This window comes from Heliconius melpomene, chromosome 17, assembly GCF_056956725.1.
Source record: "Heliconius melpomene rosina isolate 202511_hmr_F chromosome 17, ASM5695672v1, whole genome shotgun sequence".
NCBI classification, from domain to species: domain Eukaryota; kingdom Metazoa; phylum Arthropoda; class Insecta; order Lepidoptera; family Nymphalidae; genus Heliconius; species Heliconius melpomene.
Genome location: NC_140405.1, coordinates 5,613,419 through 5,633,987, shown reverse-complemented (window position 1 = coordinate 5,633,987; position 20,569 = coordinate 5,613,419). Strand labels below are relative to the sequence as shown.

The following is a 20,569-nucleotide window of genomic DNA, read 5'->3' as shown; positions in this document are numbered from 1 at the left end:
ACTTACCACATTACAATATATCATTTTTGTGGGCGGAACTTACGTCGTCTGTGCTCGTTTATATGTAGTTCAATGCTGTTTAATAGCTTTTATTTCCAACTTAATATAAATAAATAATATACATTTCATACATTAATGTCCAAAATTGAGGTCTAAATAATTTCGCTTTCTGTAGATTAATAAATTATTATGAAATGTCCATATACCAACACAGCTAAAAATACCACAGCTATTGCATAGCATATTTTAAAAACATCATTGTTTAGTATTTGTATAGACAATTTGAAACAAAATTTAAATATTCCCTCCCTACGCCTGTATCAGTGCTTATCTAAATTTGCAATACGAGATTTAAAAAAATCAATGAGATTTACTATTTGTGAGTCATGAATAAATTATATATTAAACCATAGATAAGTGCATCGATAACTTATCCAGTTAAGCATTGACCCTCGAAGCAGTTACACTAAATCGTCCAATTCAAACGGCCAAATGGCGTCAACGTATTACGATGCTTATCTCCCACTGAATCTTACGGAGATCACTCTTCAAGGGACGCTGATAACGTAATTATTCACTTTTGTATTTGTTTTTACGATGACAATGTCTACTTGTTGGCTTCTAAAATTTGTAGTCATTTTATTTATTTATAAATTTTTACCTGTGAATTTTCATTCATATTACAATATTTGGTTAGAGAAGTCGGTCGTGGTGTAGGGGGGTTAAGACGCAACTGTTTATGAGTTCGATCCCCAGTCGAGGAATTCTAATATTTAATATTTAATTAAGAGCGGCGTTAAGTTCCGCCACTCAACAGCAATGCCTCCAGAATTAAATTAAATATAATAAGTATAATAAAATACTTCTAGTTTATATATATTCCTTATACTTTATTTTGTTATAAGTAATATTATGGCACTAAAATCCTAACAATTAATTTACTAACCAACTCCATAAATCACTTCCACTTCTGTCTATTTATTCGGAATATCTTTCAGCAAATTGTAGGCCAATAATCAAAAGTAAATGGTAGGCAATTAGTCGGATTCCGCTTCGCCTTTACGTCAATTAAACCGTACGACGATTGACATATGGTATGCTACGAGTTTTATTTAAGGCGATGTAACCAGATCCCGGCTCGGGCACACGTTCCAAAACAAAATAAACATTGCATCTTTAATGGGCCAGCAAATCCCGGCCGCTTGCAGGTTTCATATGGAACTAATAAATGTGCACAATCAATTCCATTTAGATGGTAATGTTTTATTTCAAATTCAACTTTTGTTAAGGATAAATGATTTAATTGTTTGTTTTCAGACATTAAAAAATCTCGATTTTATATTCATTTCAATTGATTATAACATCGATTAAACGATATTTTTACTGTCTTTGATTTGTAGAACTTAATTTCTATAAAAATAATTACACGATCTATTTCACATATCAGCTTTCCAATACGTGTAAATTAGTAACATTTTCGAAGAAACTACCAATCCGGCAGCAAGAAATGTTTAGATGTAAGCAACCTACGTGCTTACAAGCCACTCAGTCCATTGCACCGGAACCAATTGCTCCGTCACAGTGCCACGAAATGCGCCTTAGACTTGCTCCGGTTAATTAAAACTCAACGGGACGTCACGACACTTACCCTACTCATAGATGCATCTACCAAACGTCACATTCTACAGAGACATTTCTCTTTGTGTCATGTTTCGTAATAACGCTTACAATCACGCCAATGCTATAATGGAATTTCATTTTGACTTCTGGTTATAACAGATTCAAAGATAATAAAATTGTTTAATGGAAATATTACACAGGTCTTTTAATTCATTTAAGCAGTTTATTTAATAGAAGCATATAATCTAATCTAGAAGAATTATATTAAATATATATTTTTTAAAGTGGATATATTTATTGTTGCAGCATTATCGTCAATTAAAAGTAATATAGACAATTCTAATTGTATTCTGGTACAAGATGTAAAAGCGGTCACACATTCACATGGAATTAGAGATGCTCTTTCAACATCTTCACCATCAGATGGTACGTAAAAATGTTGTGATTGTAATTTGTAAGAATTAATTACATTATTATCGTAGTTATACTTTACCATGACTTTTTTGTTTATTTTTAGAATCGATATCAACATCTTCGTTAGGTTGGTCAACGACTGCTCAAGCAGCTTTAGAGTCAGCTGTAATACCGCAGCAGGTACAGCAAGCTGCTCCACCGCCATGGTCTCCAGCTTTAGAAGTCCGTGAATTCGATGAACTTCATAGTGCAACTATTCCTGCTTACCAATTTTGGAGTTCCGAATTCCGAAATAAACAACCTGCATTCGTTAGTCTTAATTTTACTGTACCTTGGGGAGCTAATTTTGCTGTATATGGAAGAAGAAACGTCGCTCCTAGTGTTACACAGTACGACTTCGTAGAATTTATTAGAGGCGGTCGAGTTGATCACAGACTTAGAAAAAGAAGGAGTTTATATCAGTTTGAATCACAGGAGCCCACATTTGTTGATATGAAGACATTACTTAGCACAATTAGTCCATTTGAAAGCTGGAACCATACTATTACTAAGAGATCCACAGATATGAGAGTGAATGTTAGTATACTTCAATACCTTGACACGGGACGCTGGTTTATATCTATTTACAATGATGAACTCCAACCACATCATGTCGAAATGATTGTTTCTGAAGCAGAAGGTGTCACAAATTCCTGCCCAGATGATTGCTCTGGCCACGGATCTTGCTATCTTGGAAAATGTGATTGTATGGATGGCTTTGAAGGGCATGACTGCTCAAAAAGTAAGCTCAGCTCCTATTTAATATACCTCATTTCTGGTATTATATTTAAATTTTAACAAAATGTTTTTGTTCAAAGGTGTATGCCCCGTTCTTTGCTCTGGTCATGGTGCATATGCGGGTGGAGTTTGCCACTGCTCTGAAGGTTGGAAAGGAGCAGAGTGTGATATTCCTGCACATGATTGTGAACCCGCTGACTGCTCTGGCCGTGGTCAATGTGTGGCTGGACAATGTCATTGCAAAGCTGGTTGGAAAGGATTTAAGTGTGATGAAGGTACTAAAAGTACATTTTTAACATTTATATTTAAAATATTATATCTTATATACGTATTACGTACATATATTTTATATTCTAATTATTGATATTTTAATACAGAGGACTGCCTCGACCCTACCTGCGGTGGTCATGGGTCATGTGTTCGTGGTCGTTGCGTGTGTCGCGCTGGCTGGCGCGGGGCAGCCTGCACGGAACGTGACGCGCGCGTTCAACGATGCTTGCCTGCCTGCTCTCAAAGAGGAATATACGACTTAGATGCAGGGAGATGCGTTTGTGATCCATTGTATACTGGCGATGATTGCTCACAAGGTACCCATATTTAACAATCTTAGCTTATTAATTTTTACATATTAACTATTACATATTAACTGTATATTTTTTCTCAGTGGTCTGCTCCTTGGATTGTGGACCCCATGGTGTATGCGCGGAAGGAGTATGCCGTTGCGATGATGGTTGGACGGGTTCCTTATGCGACCAACGCCCTTGCGATATTCGCTGTCATGAACATGGTCAATGCAAAAATGGCACATGCGTTTGTACACAAGGCTGGAATGGACGACATTGCACTTTACGTAAGTATAATATTGTATTTTTCAGAATATGATGTAATTGTATCTTACTATTTAGAAAAGTTATAACGCTCTTAAAGACTAAACTTGGTATAAGTACATTATCACAACTAAGGTTTACAAACCATAGCCTAGCATACCGTGTTTCACGAAATAAGCATATATTAAAAGTAATTAATAAATACACAGCTGGTTGTCCAAATGGTTGCTCTCGTCACGGTCAGTGCTTACTGGAAGATGGTGTATACCGCTGCTCCTGCGCTGACGGCTGGGCTGGCACCGACTGCTCTATCGCGCTTGAGCTCTCTTGTAGCGACAACGAAGATAATGATGAAGGTAATTCATTTATTTATACTTGAATCTACTCTTGCATTCAATCATAATCATTCAGTAACATAATCCAATATGTAGTAGTGATTAAAGCATTTTCTCTATTTTTATTGTGTATTTCGTAAGCTTTATCAAAAAGGAATCAAAAATATTTTCTGCATTCGAAATGATCGATCATTTGACATTGGCACTACCATTTTGAAGATGGCATGACGGACTGCTCGGATTCCGAGTGCTGCAGCAGGCCTGAATGCTCCGAGCACATTATGTGTTTGGCCTCCAACGATCCTGTAGAAGTACTGCTTCGTAAGCAACCCCCATCGGTCACCGCCTCCTTCTATCAACGCGTTAAATTTCTTATCGAAGAAAATTCCGTACAAAGCTACGCACACATGGATGAATATTCAGAAAGGTAAGTGACCTAAAGTTAGAATATTCAAATATCCAAGTACGTAAACACCAAATCACTTCATACGTGAAAGATATCGAATAAATATTGTAAAAACTATCGTAACATTAACAACGATATCTTTTACTCGACGATGGCTTAGGATTAACCGATCGGTTTTGCACAGTTATAAATTGATAATTTGCACTAACAATAAAAGTAGATCCGTATTATCATCTCCATAGTTTGTAAATCCTTAATAAAAGACAAAATCTAAAATTAACATTGTGTATTTAGGAACTAGCACCTGTACCAATTTGGATCCCGTTCATCTTCCTAGACCTTTCCAAGGATTTGGTGTGGTTATTTTTGATTTGATTGATTTATTATTTACATTATTATTTATCATCTGGTGGAAGTGTTCTGATTTTCCTATTTCTTTTTTTATAAAGAGCAAATTTATTAATTTATGTTTTGCAATCCCGGCATGGTTAATTAATAATTCAATAATAGTATAAAAATATTTTGTTTTTATAATTTTTGTTTTCACACTTATGTTTTCACACCAGATCCGATGTGTTGTGTATTGTCTAATGTTTATCCTTTGTGTGTGTCTTACCCTACCTGTTTGTCTAATTAAAAATAATTGCGTTTATAATTATATCTATTTAATTAATTAACATATAAAATATCGGAACGCTCAAAAACTTTCGAACAGTTTTGTTTGTCTTTTGCCAGATAAATATTTATTTAAATTACAATCATTATCAGGGACTCAAGTCATGATTGACGCCTACGTCGACGTAGACAATTTAATTAATTTCGTCTACCTTGTCTTGACAACAGATTTATTTACTGTTTTAAACTTTACATTCTATTCAAAAAAGACAGGTTTCTTTCACGATCTGAGTTAACCGATTGAAATATTAGAAACAAAAGTTAATTTAACATAATCTTGCGGTTCAATAAAGTAAAAGAAAATGCGACCTCTCATAATAACAGAATAAGACAAAGCAAAACTGAATAAATAAAGTAGACAACCCACCTCGCTTTATATGCAAAAGCGCCTCAAAAGTTTGTTTGCATTAAAACACGAGCCGCTTAACTATTTTATTTATGTTGGAAACTTTGGAAGGGTTATATTGCGTTCTGGCATTTGTTTAATTGGACCTAGATACATATATATATACCTGACCTTCGCGCGTTCACCATTCAGCATGCACTCTTGTATCGTTCCGTATAGTTCCGTATAGTAATGTCTTGGTGCAACCTTCAAAATCTCACTTTTCCAAATTTCACATATCATTGTAAAGTTGTCCTGTTAACATTTACATGAAATCGAATAGTGGTGGTGTTGTTCTAATGCAAACGGGCTTCACTTGTTAATCAGTACTAAAATATGTCAATTGATAATAACGATGATTAAAGCAAGTGTTAAAACGCAAGGTAACCAGCGTAGACGAGCGCAACCGGCCGCACCGGTTGCCGATCGGGGTGGGGTTGCACTGAGGGTTGTAGGTATCTGTGTAGTAATCTGTCCTGTCTTTCTGTGTCCCTGTGCCGCCGTGTGTCCGCCACTCCTAGCGAGTTCTGGGATTCCTTTACACCAGGGTAAGTGTCAGTCAGCCCGCCCTCGCCCCTCAGTGTTCAGTACCTATTCCCTTTTGTTGCGACTCCTGCATATGTGTGTACTGCCGTCGCCCGCCGCCTGTCCGCCAATTGGCACGCGAACGGCGACAATAACGCTTTTCACTTTTCGTTTACTCCTTTGTCTGTATTCGTTTCATTCTCTATGTGTATGTAACATCTGTATGTCTGTCTTAAATGTGCTTTGTGGCTGTGATAAACTCTACACCCTCTGTAAATAATTTGAACGTGGTTTGACGAGCGCTGTAAAGAAATAAAAAATATAAATAGAATTATAGTATATGATTTTGTCACAACCACATAAGCATTTTTTGTAACATTTGTTCTCGTCTACTGTGCTTCTGTTATAGCTCACATATACTATGATATAAATTTTATATACTAAAGAAACTTAGGAAAATCATATACGCTTTCACGCAAGACGTTAAAAACACATTTCGTTAGGTGTAGGGCTGTAATATAATTATACGTATAGAGGCGCGTTATGTTTGTCATCTATCGAACAAATCAACGAACACGCAAAATTAGCTTCAAAAAACTTACCCTTTTATGTGTTCCCTAACCTTTGTCTGCGTCTATCATCTGTTAACCAACCCTTACCCTGCCCAAGCTCTTATATGTTTAGATCCTAACCCTGATGAAAACACAAGTTGAGAACTTCGAGCATTTCTCTGCGATATGATAGCAACTCGTCGACACTGTACATTAACAACCATTGCTTCCATCTACCGGTCACAGAGTAAATACACTTTAGAATAATCAACGTTGAAATTGGTGCAACGTACTATCCTCTAATTAGTGTTATTAATTAATTAATTATTTAATTAATATGTTTTTGTGTTTCCAGAGTGTTTTTAGGAATATAAGTGTACATTTATTGTGTATGTAGTTAGAACAACTAAAATTGGGTCTCTAAATATAAATAAAATTGTATTAACTTTTAAAAGGTATCTAGTATGATTTATTATTTAAATGATAATTTATTTTTTGTTAGACTAGTTTTATAAGTGTTTTTAGTTCACGTTCATAATTGTATTACGCTCCGGTGAAAAGTTAACTTGCATACATAAAAATATGTAACTCATAAATCCTTTAGCTTGAATCAATTCTAAAGCTTAAATTAGTTTAATTTTATGTCTCAAGTCTTATAAAACTAAATATTAAAAATAATATACAACTTATATTAATTTTCACACTATCGTCTACTAAACATTTCCTAGCACATTTGTAATACATATACTATTTCATTTATATTATGTATTTAGACAAAGTTTTATTTAAAACACAATTTAAGAAATATTTCCAGCGAGCAAAATTGCAACGACTGTGTAATAAAAAGACACGAAGGTCAGCTCAAGATGTGCTAGATTATGGTGGGTAACGAGATCTGCTTAAGTAGATATATATTTTTATTTTTTAATACCTGTATTAGTATACAATTTATATAAAAAAAACTATTTATTAAACATACATTTAAGCTTTTAGTATTATATATAAACAACTAGGTGCATCAGTTTCATTAATGAATCTTTGAGTTCGCATAAATGAATTTCAAATTTAGATTTTAAATTTAAAATTGACCAAATTACCTACATAAACATCTACTTTGTCGTTTCACCGTAAATTTATTCAAAATGCACTTTGGAAGCAAGCTATATTCTAGAAATAATATATTTTTTCTATATCAACGCTATAGATTCATTATAATTTGCACCAATTTCAAATGTCACGAGATGGTATTTAACGTACAAAATAAATGTAGCTCAAAAATCCTTTTATATGAAAAATATTGACTATGGTCTGTGTGGCAGCTGTTACATGCATTATTATACCTACATACCTATCTAGATAAATTTTCATTTACATACTAAATATTAATTATTTTAATTAATCAACAATGATTTCCAAAAATAATACATATATTATGCAAATGGAAATTTCGACTAGACGATTAGCTAATCCTGAAACGAGAATGTGCAATGCTAAAGACTTCTTATTTTATTTTTCAATTTTTATTTTCATACTTCACTTTCACAGATTTGATTGCAAGTTATGGCACGGTGACCTCAATCATTATTCTATTGAGGCAACGTGCTCGACGATATGATTCTCATACTGTGGCTATCGTGAAATTGATTTGAGAAGTTTGAACTGAATGTTTTGAATACTGTAAATGCCTATTGGTTAACATTGAACTGGAGCTAACTTAGTATAATAATCTATATTTCAAATTAGTTTTAACTTGTATATAAATAACTCTACTTAATGATTAAAATTACAATAATCGAAACATTCATTAATTTATTGATTTATTTATACAAAAGATTTACTATAATTTAAAAAGAAAAAACTTTATATTAAATGTATGCACTTTTAATGTTAGAGTTAGACACTAATAGTGACAATTTACAAACTAAGTTTTCCATTTCCACTTTCTTTAGCCATCTACAGCTAAAAGTATCTGGCGTTCCCTCGAGTTATTCTTGTCTTTTTGCTGAAGCACACTAAGTTCTAGTATTAATGGATACGACTCTCGTTTACTCGAGCTCTTCTCTTAATGATCACAGATATCCAATTAATCTTTCTTTTACGTATTTTCTATGTGTGTACTTACTGTGACTTTCGTTTGAACAACACAAATAGAATTACTTTTAAAACATTTACTTTAGTTTTTAATTGTTGTTTTTTATATTATATTTTAAATTTATACATTATTTATGTTAAAAAAATGAAAATTCATACATTTACTAACGAAAAATGTACTATATATATATAAATTATACATACATCAACTTATTATAATCAATTTTAAAGATAGCAATCAAAAGACATAACAATTACACCGTACAAAATAATAAAAAACATGTATGTGAATCATATAGTCGTGCACGTTAAGTGCTCTACGACACGATTTGATAAGCGGTGTGATGTGCAGCCGAGTGTCGGTGATGCGGGGGCAGGTAGTGTCGCCGCAGGGGCTCGGCATCATCGGCATCAGGGTCTCCGTGGACCGCGAGGCAAGATTTGGATTCACGCTTACGAGACAAGGCGGATGGTAAGTTGTTGAGAATTGGCTGATAATTCTAAAAAATAATATGTACTAAAAATATGGTGATAATGGTGAAATTGATATGTATATACAGATATAAATGAGCGGCGTTGAATTCCGCTAATCAACTCGCAATGCCTCCAATTCGGTGGAAAGTGGGGAGCGGAGTGTCTTAACACTAGATTTCCTCTGCCTACTCTGCTATATATGGAATACAGCATGAAACTGAAAAAAATAAAGAAATGCATATAGAAACGGAGTTATTAATGGACAATTTTTTAATTTATTATTGGAATAAGTAAGATGTATGGAAAAAAGAATATTTATTATAATAAAACAGCAAAAATAATGGCTATAAACACACAGAGTAAAGAAAGAAAATTCGTGGAAATTCAAAAATTACATCATCAACATACTGTTCTTGAAAGCTTCTGAAAATATGTTAGTATATGTACGTACATTATACAAAACATTAATAAAAACTATATTGAAAACACAAGTGTTCGCGAAGTCATAGTTTTGCTGCTGGAAAATAATTGCCGTGAACTAATTTATTTTGACGTAGTGTACCTACCCTACTTGAAAAATTTTCATATTTTGTTGGCAGTCCGGAAAATGAAAATGAATCTAAAAATTGAATTTATCATTTATTTCCTACTAATGGACTCTCGTAGAGCATTCAAATTGATGAATCTAGGTCAAGGTTCGCACTTACAGTGAACTGCCTTTCATCCAATCAAAATAATTTAATTGCTTCGGTATTGTCGATGCCAAGTGTGAAAACTGAATTTTATATTATTAAAACCGACAGTCAGCACTTGGGTGCCTTAAGTAGTGCTTAACTGGTAAATGATGTAGAGGCCGTCGTGATGCACTGGCACTAGCATGTGACTGTAAATACGACGGTTGTGGATTCCATTCCCATACGAGGAAAAGAAATAACCTAGTTATTAATATTTTCATTTATTCGCTCTGGTAGCTTACTACCGTAGCTTACTACTGCCTTAGCAAAGCGCGACGTAAAATTAACATAGAATGCCTCGAAAATTCAGCGCGAAGTAAAGAACAGAGTGTCTTAACTCTAAGTTCCCTTTGCCTAAAAAAACACCTCACGAATTAGTGCAAACGAGTCGGAATAACAAATTAATTGCATACAACTCAGCCCACCCTTAATTTGAAAGAAGACAGGCCAGGTGCTAGAACACGTGCCGTTTCTGTACAAAGCACTTATATGTTTTCGTACATACATTATAAACAATGAGGACGCAGCTTGCGTTGAGCCCGTTAACCTTCTCTTTTTACACGCAAATTATAACTTTCTATGTTATTTTATTAACTTATTTAATTATGTGAATAATATTGTTTTTAATTTCCAACAATTATCATTTATAGATTTTTATATTAAACTAGTCGTCACTCGCAACTCTGCTTGCGTCAACTTTAACCGAAAATCGGAAATCCTAACCTTTCCCGTTTCTGTAGGAATTTTGGGAAATTCTATATTAGGTAGAGAATCCTTTATTTTCTAAGTCCAGTAATTTCGGCTGTCCTTTGTGGTTGTATGTCAGTCACTTAGTAGAGGTTTGTAATGTAACAAAACAAAAAAAACTCTACTTCACACAAAGTTTAAAAATATATATCTAATTAACAAGAGAAAGAACTTAAAATATAAAAATACGCAAAATGCAGCCTTTTCACAAAATTCACCTCTTCCAGGCAACTAAATCTAAAAATACATACGGTCTAAAACTTCATTGCACTTATTGTTATTAGTAACTAATTCTGAACCTGGGTTCCCAGGTTCCCTCTACCTATCCTAAAACATAATTCTTAAAACACTTTAACTATTAACGTTTGTTTAATTTGAGATTGATTCAATAAATTACATATAAATATCTAAATACAACAAATTCCACATTCCAACTTTCTCGTATCGCGTGCCTCACTACATTTAAAGTAAAAATCAACAATCATTACAAATATTTGATCTTAACAACCATCGGCTATTATTGATTCTCCGTCACGGTCGTTAAAACTTCCTCACGCATAATCGAATTATACATAGAGCCTCTACGGCTTTTATGATAGAACTATACAATTTTCATGTTATTTAATATTAATATTTGTTTATCTTTCCTTTTTATGATGTTTAATAACTACCTGTGTGCTTGTTACTTAAGGGAAATGAACTATAATGTTTGTATTAAAAGGTCGTCGGTGTGGGGATGGCCATGAATATATTAGTTATTAATGTTAGTTTGTAAAATATTACAAAGAAGTTTTTATGGAAGAAATTCTATGAATTCGGCTTAAAGTGTGGAGCGGAGTGTCTTAACACTAGGCTCTCTTTGCTTACGCTGCTTTATGCGGGATACAGAGTGAAGCAAAAAATATATATTTATTGCTTTTTTTACTACGGAGCTCGAAGTACTTATGAGCTGCTTGAACTATAGCACAGGTTACATGTATATCAATATATCTATATTAAAACTATTTAATTTATGTGTTAATATTATATTTATTATCGCTCAAAAAAAGTATTAAAAAATTGGTAAAACTAAAATATTAAGTTACTGTATTCCCAGTACTTTTTTTCATATTACAAAAGACAAATAAATGTTAACATACCAAAATACAATAAAAGATCATCGTTTAGAATGAAACTTATGATAAAATTAAAACGAAAGTAATAATAATTTCCTATAAACATAATCATAGAGATTAATTAACATTGAAAATGTACCCATATGAAAGCTAAACTGAAGTATATACCTAATATGTACATGCATAATAGATTTATTTCTAGAAATTATTAATTAAATAGATACTTATTATTAAATGAACGGTACTCAAGCACGATTCATTTTCATTTCCCTCAATAACTAACTATTAAAATGAAATAAAAACAATAGACAATTTCATAACTGTATTTATAAAATTAAAAGTATATTACTATTATTCAAAATGTATATTAGTCTTTAATGGATTTTATTAGTTAGGCAATAAGTGAAATTTCATTTATTTTAATCTTTGTTTCGATATTCTATACCAAAAGGAATATTAAACCAGCTATGTGTATATCAGCTGCACGCTGTATCCCGCACACAGCAGGGTAGGCAGAGGGAACCTAGTGTTAATACACTCCGTTCCCCACTTTCCGCCGAATTCTGGAGGCATTGCGTGTTGAGTGGCGACGTAGCCCAAGCGTATTATTGTAACGTCATGGTTGTGAGTTCGATTATCACTCGAGGGAATTAATTATTATCTACTTATTTATATTTTCATTTCTTCGTTCGGGTACCAAGGCAAAAGCGCAGAGGTCAATTACGTCACTCAACACGCAATGCCTCGAAAATTTGACGGAATGTTGGTAACGAAGTATCGTTCGCCGAGTGTACTCGTAGGTTCCCTCTGTTTTTGTAAAGCTGTAAAAATATATTGTTTTTGCTATTCTATGGCAGATTTGAGTAAATAAAAAAAACGTGGTGGATGAGGGAAGAGTAGTTTCATATATACATATTTCAAACCCCTCCATCACTCATCTTTTTAAAACCTTTTTTGAGAACTCTAACGCGTAGAGGACGCGGCGTAGAACGCTGAATTTCGAACTTCTTACTTATTTATATAAAAAATATTACTCTTAAGTTATTTTAAATTACCTCTATATTAATGTTTTGGACGCAGCCAGATTTTAAACTACGCTTTCTAAAGCTAATATAACATTTGAAAAGAGTCTATATATAATGTATTTATAATTTATAATCTCATAATTTCAACATATCAATTTAATTTTAGGTTTGACGTGTTGGTGAATGGCGGTGGAGCAGTTACATTGCAGTTCCAGCGATCGCCTTTCAAGCCTCTAAGGAAGACAGTCTTCGTGCCATGGAATCAAATTGTGGTGTTACCACCAGTCCAAATGGAACTCAGTGATGACAGTATTAAAGTACCAACGCCGAGGTTAGAAATTTTTATCCAGCAAATTTTTATTTTATTTTTAAGTACTATAAATACAAAAATATATCAATAATATTAAATACAACAAATGTTAAATGTAATGTCCTAAGAATTCGACAGAAAGTACACGAGCAGAGTGTCCTAAGACTAGGCTCCTCTCCTAATATATGAGCACGAAGAGATTTATTTACTAATCTCATTTTTTTAAAAACTACTTTCCTATCATTTTTATGGTTAAAAACTTTTTCAGAGCTCCGCCAAGACTCGATTGGTCCCCGATGCCACAGTGGTGGGAATCTGAAACACCACCATGTAGTGCTCATGATCACGAGCGACTCAGACCTGAAGTGGTGGCAATGCCGGCTCTGGCAGCACCAGCAGTTTCCTCACCCACAACTTCTACTGTCATATACCCTGAAGCACAGGTATATTATCACTTTCAAATTATTTTTAGGTTTAATATTTATAACATAAATTTAAAAAAATCTTTAATTTTCTTCGCTTTATTTGTTTAAACAACTATGCAGACATAATGCTTTGGATTTTTAGCATATGAATATTTTTTTTTTAAATCCGTTTTATTTTCAAGATATAATTTGCATATTATGTTTATATGTGTGTACCAATACATAGAAACAGCCCCCCCAGCTTCGCAAACTGCCATTTATCTTACTTTACTGCGCTTGTAATTGAATTGACCGCTGTACTACAGATCGTGAGCGAGTCCATCGGCATACCGGGCTCGTCTGTAAAGCTAACATACCGTTCGTCACAAGCAGCTGGATATTTATCTTGTGTGCACATCCAATTGACCCGAAGAGTGGTTCCGGCGTTTCTTACTCGCGTCCATGTGCGCGTTGAAATTGAGGGCTCTTTACACACACACACATACGAGGCGGACCCTGATTTGACCCATGTGTTTGCTTGGAACAAGAGGAATGTCTATAAACAAAAGGTATGTGTAACGTATGTGAACAATGTGTGAAGTATACATAACTGTACTATTGTATTTATTATTCTGTAGGTAGTTTGAACTAAAGCTGAAACTATAAAATATATTAGATTATAATATTTACGTAATTATATTTTATTAACAGGTATATGGACAAGCGCAAGCAAAAATATCTATTGGATACGAATATACAACTTGTTCAGCTATAGTTTGGGAGACACAAACTGCTACTTTGTCTGGTTTTGATGTGGATATTTCTGACATTGGCGGATGGGGCTTAGATATTCATCACCATTATAATTTCCACGAAGGTATTCTGCAAAAAGGAGACGGAGCTTTGTTACATTTGAAACAGTATCCTAGGACAGTGCAGGTATTGTTGTATTTTTATTTTTTCAGTCAACCTCAAGTTAAACTACAATTACGTACAATTTAAAGTTATTCAAAATTTTAGGTGGTAATGGGAACAGGTCTACAAAGATCGCTCAATTGCCCTGATCATTGTAATGGAAAAGCTGCAGATTCACGTCTTCTCACACCAACTGCCCTTACCTCTGGCCCTGATGGATCTCTTTATGTCGGTGATTTTAACCTTGTACGTCGTATTACGCCTGAAGGAGTTGTTACTACAGTGCTGCAATTAGAGTAAGTTTTGTGAATACATTTTTTTTTAAATTATTTTTTATTCATATTTAAATTCTATATTATACAATTAAAATCGCCGATTTCACTATAGATTATAATAATGTGTATTTCAGGACCACGCAAGTTGCATATCAATACTATATCTGTATATCACCAGCAGATGGATATTTATACATATCAGACTCTGAAAGACATCAAGTTAGAAGAGTTATAGTTTTAGATAAAGTACGTGATCCAGCAACCAACTCTGAACCAATTGTTGGTAATGGAGACCGATGTGTGCCAGGAGACGATTCTAACTGTGGTGATGAAGGACCGGCTATCAAAGCAAAATTGGCTCATCCTAAAGGTATACGATTGCTTTGTATTAGGCTTTTACAGGATAGTTAAAACTGTTGTTTTCTTTAACGTAGTGCTGACAAAAACACTCTGTATATTATGTATAGCCAAGATATTTTAAAGTTGTTTTTATTTCAGGTCTCGCTATTGCTGCAGATAGAACTATGTATATAGCAGATGGAACTAATATTCGTGCTGTAGACCCGAGTGGCATTATACACACGTTAGTAGGTCACCATGGACATCACAACCATTGGTCTCCAGTTCCTTGTCGTGGAGCTATTCCTCCTTATGACGCTCAACTGCAGTGGCCAACTGGTGTTGCTTTGTCGCCATTAGATGGATCGTTATACTTTATAGATGATAGGATAATTTTAAAATTGACAGTCGACATGAAAATAAAGGTAGTCGCAGGTCAGCCGTCACATTGCAGACTTGGAAGTGATGGAAAGCCAATTGTTAAGCCTGTGAACAGGACAAATACAGATTTTAGAGAAGATTCAAGCTTGGGTACTATATTAGCTTTAGCATTCGCACCCAGTGGAATTCTCTACGTGGCTGAGTCAGATGCTAAAAAGACTAACACGATCAAAACCATAGACCCTTCTAGTAAAATTATGCATTTTGCTGGAAAACTGCAAGAAAATTTTAAAGAATTAAGCTGTGAATGTAACACATCAATGTCAGCTACGGTTGTTCCTATAAATCCAAGGGACGAAATTGGTGGATGTCCCTGCCGTCTAAGTGTGGCCGTCGGAGATGAACCTCCGACTAACACTGAAACTTTATTATCATCTAATGCCAAATTCCAGACAATATCTGCTTTAGCTGTTACACCAGATGGCGTTCTAAACGTAGTCGATCAAGGTAAAAGATATACATAATATTATGGTAATAAATCAAATTACAGGATTTAATGCAATAAATTTATGTATTTTATGACATTAATTAATTCCACAGGTTCACTTCACATATTGGCATTAAAACATTATTTACCATCACATGATGAAAATGGAGAATTTAGAATACCATATCCACCTACTTCAGAAATTTATGTTTTCAATCGTTACGGACAGCACATAACTACTAAAGATTTGACTTCAGGAAAAACAAGATATTCATTCTTATACTCTAAAAATACTAGTTTTGGGAAATTGTCGACAGTAACTGATGCATCAGGAAACAAAATTCAATTATTAAGGGACTATAGTAACATCGTTAGTTCTATTGAAAATACACAAGACCATAAACTAGAACTTAAAATATCAGGAATTGGTTATTTAACTAAAATAACCGAAAAAGGTACATCTGAAATAGAATTAGATTATGATGCTAATACAGGATTACTCAATAGTCGATCGGAGGTATGTTTCAGACTACATCATTATTAATCTAATTATTAATTATAAATAATTAACTATATTAATAACATATTTTCTTTAATTCTACAGGCAGGGGATACAGTGATTTATGCGTACGATGAGCTTGGACGTGTCACTAAAATAATTATGCCCTCAGGAGAGCAAGTACATATAACATCGGGACTCGCTAAAAACTATGGTCTTGCAGTAACTGTTTCAAATCCAACCAGCACAATTCCTGTGGGTGTATCGAAGAAATGCGAATATGTTCTCCATGGCCAGTCCTTTAAGCAAATTACTATAAACAATGGAAAACAAGTAACAGAAGGACGTATGTTTACTAACAACACGTTGGTTATTGATACACCGTGGTCTGGTAAATTTGAAAGTATAGCAGCTGCTAAGCATCCTTTACTAGAAGCAGCTTTACCTATTGAAGCTGAAATGTTGCATATGTGGTCACATCAAACTACCACTTTTGGCGACGGATTGGTAAATAATATGTACTCCTTGTATACTTTAGTAGGTGACGTCAGAAATCCACAACAAACTTTGAATCGTGAAATATGGGTTAATGATTCGCGTGTCCTAATTATTGAGTTTGATCAATTTAAAAGCAAAGAAACATTCTTTAATGCAGATCGAATCCCATTGTTCACAATAGCGTATGATGTAGCTGGATTACCATTATCTTTTACTCCGCATGGGGCTGGTGTGCCGCTAAATATATCATATGACAGATTTAATAGAATAAATGGATGGAAGTGGGGTGTTTCAGAAGAAACATATAGTTATGATCCCCACGGCATGCTCTCAGAAATCACGAGCCTCCAAGATGGAACAAAATTCATCTACTACAATGAAGGAAATCTCGTCTCCAGGATATCGTTAGCTAGTCAAAGAAATTTTAAATACAAATACGATAGCGACGGTGGATTAACTCACGTTATATTGCCATCCGGAACAAATCATTCATTCAGTGTTCAACCATCTATAGGCTTCTTACGTGTTACGTATACACCACCCGGATCTTCAAAGAAATATTTGCAGCACTATTCCCACACCGGTGAACTATTGCAAACTGTCTTCCCAGGAGATGGTGCGCGTATAATATACCGATATTTTACAACCAATAAAATATCCGAAGTTATTCACGGAGACGGTCAAACTCAAATTCACTACTCTGAAAATAGTGGTTTACCATCAGAAATACTACATGTGGATCGCGATGTTGATTATCGCTGGGAAGCTACCTATGCTGGAGGATTACTCATTGAAGAAAGACTTGACTATGGTGCGAAGACAGGGCTAAGCAACGCGAAAATTTTATATGAATATGATAATAACTACAGAACCACAGCAGTACAAGGACGCATAGGAGGTCAGACCCTTATACCGCACCACATCATTTACAATAGTAAAACAGGTGCCCCAGAAGTCTTAGGACAATTTACAGTCTCGAAACAGAAATGGAATGAAACGTCTGTATATGACGGTATTGCTATGTTTTCAAGAACTGTTAGTGAACAGTTTCTTGAAAAGGAAATAACTGTTAACATTCATAGAATGGAAGTATTTAGAATGGAGTTTTCTTATGACAGACATGGTAGAATATCCCAAACTCGAACTCACACCCGAAATGTAGGAGTCAATACTTACACTAATGTAAAAAATTATACTTGGGACTGTGATGGTCAACTGACTGGCGTAGAAGCACAAGAACCTTGGGGTTTTAGGTATGATGATAATGGAAATATGCTATCCTTAACGTATAGAGGTAATACTATACCTATGGAATATAACGAATTAGATCGTATAATTAAATTTGGTGAAGGTCAATATAGATACGATAGCCGTGGTCTTGTTTCTCAAAACGCAAGAGAAGAGAGATTCCAATATAATGCAAAAGGCCTTTTGATTCGAGCTACAAAACGGGGTAGATTTGACGTACGGTATTACTACGATCACCTTGATAGGTAAGGATGATCAATATAATTAAGCAAATTTTGTTTATTTTTACATAAATCACTTTGAAAACTACCATACTCTTTTTTATTACAGATTATCTACCAGAAAAGATAACTTTGGAAATGTTACGCAGTTTTTCTATACTAATAAAGAAAAACCCCACGAAGTTAGCCATATTTATTCACCAAGAGAAAATAGATTCATGACATTAGTTTATGATGATAGAGGACATCTAATTTACACCCAGGTAGAACTCACTTAATTTTAAATGCAAATATAAGAAAATATAAACGAACAAAATTTGCATATTGCAATATGTATATAAAAAATGATATTCGTTAACATTTCAATGTATTTTAGGTTGCCCGTCACAAATATTACATCGCTACTGATCAATGTGGAACGCCGGTCATGGTATTCAATCAGTATGGAGAAGGTATCCGGGAAATAATGAGATCTCCCTATGGTCACATTGTATATGACTCCAACCCATATCTATATCTACCAGTGGACTTCTGTGGCGGGTTATTGGATCAAGTAACATCTCTCGTTCATATGGCTAATGGAAAAGTGTACGATCCTCTCATTGGCCAATGGATGTCGCCCCTTTGGGAAAATTTAATAGAGAGAATACATAATCCTCCTCAACTACATCTATATAGATTTAATGGCAACGACCCTATCAACGTTCGCCCACAAAACAAGAAACCAACTGGTAATATTTTCATAATTTCATATACAAGTAACAACAATATCACTAAAAGTCTTGTATTTTTTCATAAAAGATACATAATTAATATGCACTTATTTTATTTTGCAGATCATTTATCCTGGCTCAAGCTTCTCGGCTATGATACGAAAAGTTTGGCACCACAACTGTACCCTGATGAATTGCCAGGAGGTTCCATACTACCTAGTATCCCTCGTGGGCGGCCAATATGGGGCACTGCCCCAGTTGATGCAGGTCCAGGATTACCATCTGCCATGTCTCTACTTTCCAGTGTTACAATAGAATCTGGTTTTCTATCCCACATGTCTAACAAGAGGATTGCTGATTTCCGAAGCCTTTCCATACCAGCAATGTCAGCCTTAAAGACTGACGCTCTACACCTTGCTCCCAAACGAATTGGATCAGACTCTGAACCTCCTTTCGGTCGTGGTATTTTAGTTTCTCGAAATTCACGAGGCCGTGCTGTAGTTACAACTGTGCCATCAGCTAATGCTATATACCGGGACGTATATACTTCAGTCTTCAATAGATCTCACTTACTGCCATTCTCCTTCGTTGTTCACGGGGACCAGCAAGATGTATTTTATTTTGTAAAGGAGGATACGTGGCGCGCGGCCGACGACAAACAACAACTGAAACGTATGCAAGGAAAGTTAAACGTAACGTTCCACGAAGTAGCTGAAGGTGGTCGTTCTTACGCAGATGTCAAGATACACGGACATACGAGCATTGTCAATCTTCGTTACGGAACGAGTGCCGAGAGAGAGAAACAACGTTTGTTACATCATGCTCGGGTGTCTGCAGTGCGGAAAGCTTGGCATCGGGAGCGCGAGGCTTTGCGCGCTGGTTTGGGCGGTTCGTTAGATTGGTCTGCGGCAGAATTAGATGAAATACAAAAGTCTAGTTCGGCAGCGGGCTACGAGGGTGAGTACGTCCATGACGTCGCGCGGTACCCCGAGCTCGCCGAGGACCCGTACAATGTGCGCTTCGTGAAGAAGCGGTCAGACCGAGCAGAGAGGCGACGACGGAAGCGTGAAGACTGCAAAGCGCCCTGGTGGCTCGCTTGGGAAGACCTCTGCTAGTGACGTCACGCCATCCATATGCCAAATCGTATGAATGTAAATTCGATGTGTGTGAATGACGATGAAAGGTCGTGTGTGCGTGTGTGATATATTTTGTAAATAGTCTCTATTAATTGTTAATTGTTGATGTATGTATGTACGGTAGACGCGAATCCCTATCGCTGTGTAAATAATAAATTTTAATTTGCAGGGAGAGAATGGACCTTTTGAGAGGACTGATATTAAATAAATGTAATGTATGTAAAAATAAGACGATCTATGTGAATATGAAATTATTTATACTTATTTATCGGTAAAAAGCTTCAATTGTGTCCAATGTTCTTATAAAATTTAGATGAAGACTATTTGAAAGAATAAATAAAAAGCATACTTTTTTAACCAAATCAATGTGTTGTTTACATTATATCCCCATTCTTAAATTATGATATAATTAAATTCTTAAAATAAAATTAAATATATGAAA

General features: G+C 34.8%; 1 protein-coding gene across 4 annotated transcripts in view; it reads left to right on the top strand.

The window, feature by feature from the left end:
• Ten-a (Teneurin-a transmembrane protein) overlaps positions 1 to 20,489 on the top strand; it is a 266,172-nt gene extending 245,683 nt beyond the window's left edge. For 3 of the 4 annotated variants that reach the window (XM_085201213.1, XM_085201216.1, XM_085201215.1), the window contains 21 exons: positions 1,927 to 2,046; positions 2,138 to 2,815; positions 2,892 to 3,086; positions 3,189 to 3,398; positions 3,476 to 3,661; positions 3,848 to 3,994; positions 4,193 to 4,400; positions 5,961 to 5,987; positions 8,959 to 9,078; positions 12,868 to 13,032; positions 13,280 to 13,454; positions 13,742 to 13,984; positions 14,127 to 14,354; positions 14,436 to 14,626; positions 14,740 to 14,975; positions 15,104 to 15,832; positions 15,926 to 16,329; positions 16,417 to 18,302; positions 18,388 to 18,541; positions 18,655 to 19,009; positions 19,115 to 20,489. In XM_085201213.1, coding sequence (XP_085057339.1) covers positions 1,927 to 2,046; positions 2,138 to 2,815; positions 2,892 to 3,086; positions 3,189 to 3,398; positions 3,476 to 3,661; positions 3,848 to 3,994; positions 4,193 to 4,400; positions 5,961 to 5,987; positions 8,959 to 9,078; positions 12,868 to 13,032; positions 13,280 to 13,454; positions 13,742 to 13,984; positions 14,127 to 14,354; positions 14,436 to 14,626; positions 14,740 to 14,975; positions 15,104 to 15,832; positions 15,926 to 16,329; positions 16,417 to 18,302; positions 18,388 to 18,541; positions 18,655 to 19,009; positions 19,115 to 20,106 — 7,649 coding nt within the window. In that variant the 3' untranslated portion in view covers positions 20,107 to 20,489. The remainder of the gene's footprint in view (positions 1 to 1,926; positions 2,047 to 2,137; positions 2,816 to 2,891; positions 3,087 to 3,188; positions 3,399 to 3,475; positions 3,662 to 3,847; positions 3,995 to 4,192; positions 4,401 to 5,960; positions 5,988 to 8,958; positions 9,079 to 12,867; positions 13,033 to 13,279; positions 13,455 to 13,741; positions 13,985 to 14,126; positions 14,355 to 14,435; positions 14,627 to 14,739; positions 14,976 to 15,103; positions 15,833 to 15,925; positions 16,330 to 16,416; positions 18,303 to 18,387; positions 18,542 to 18,654; positions 19,010 to 19,114) is intronic. The other variant, XM_085201214.1, reaches the window with a different exon arrangement.
• The last annotated feature ends 80 nt before the right edge of the window (positions 20,490 to 20,569 follow it).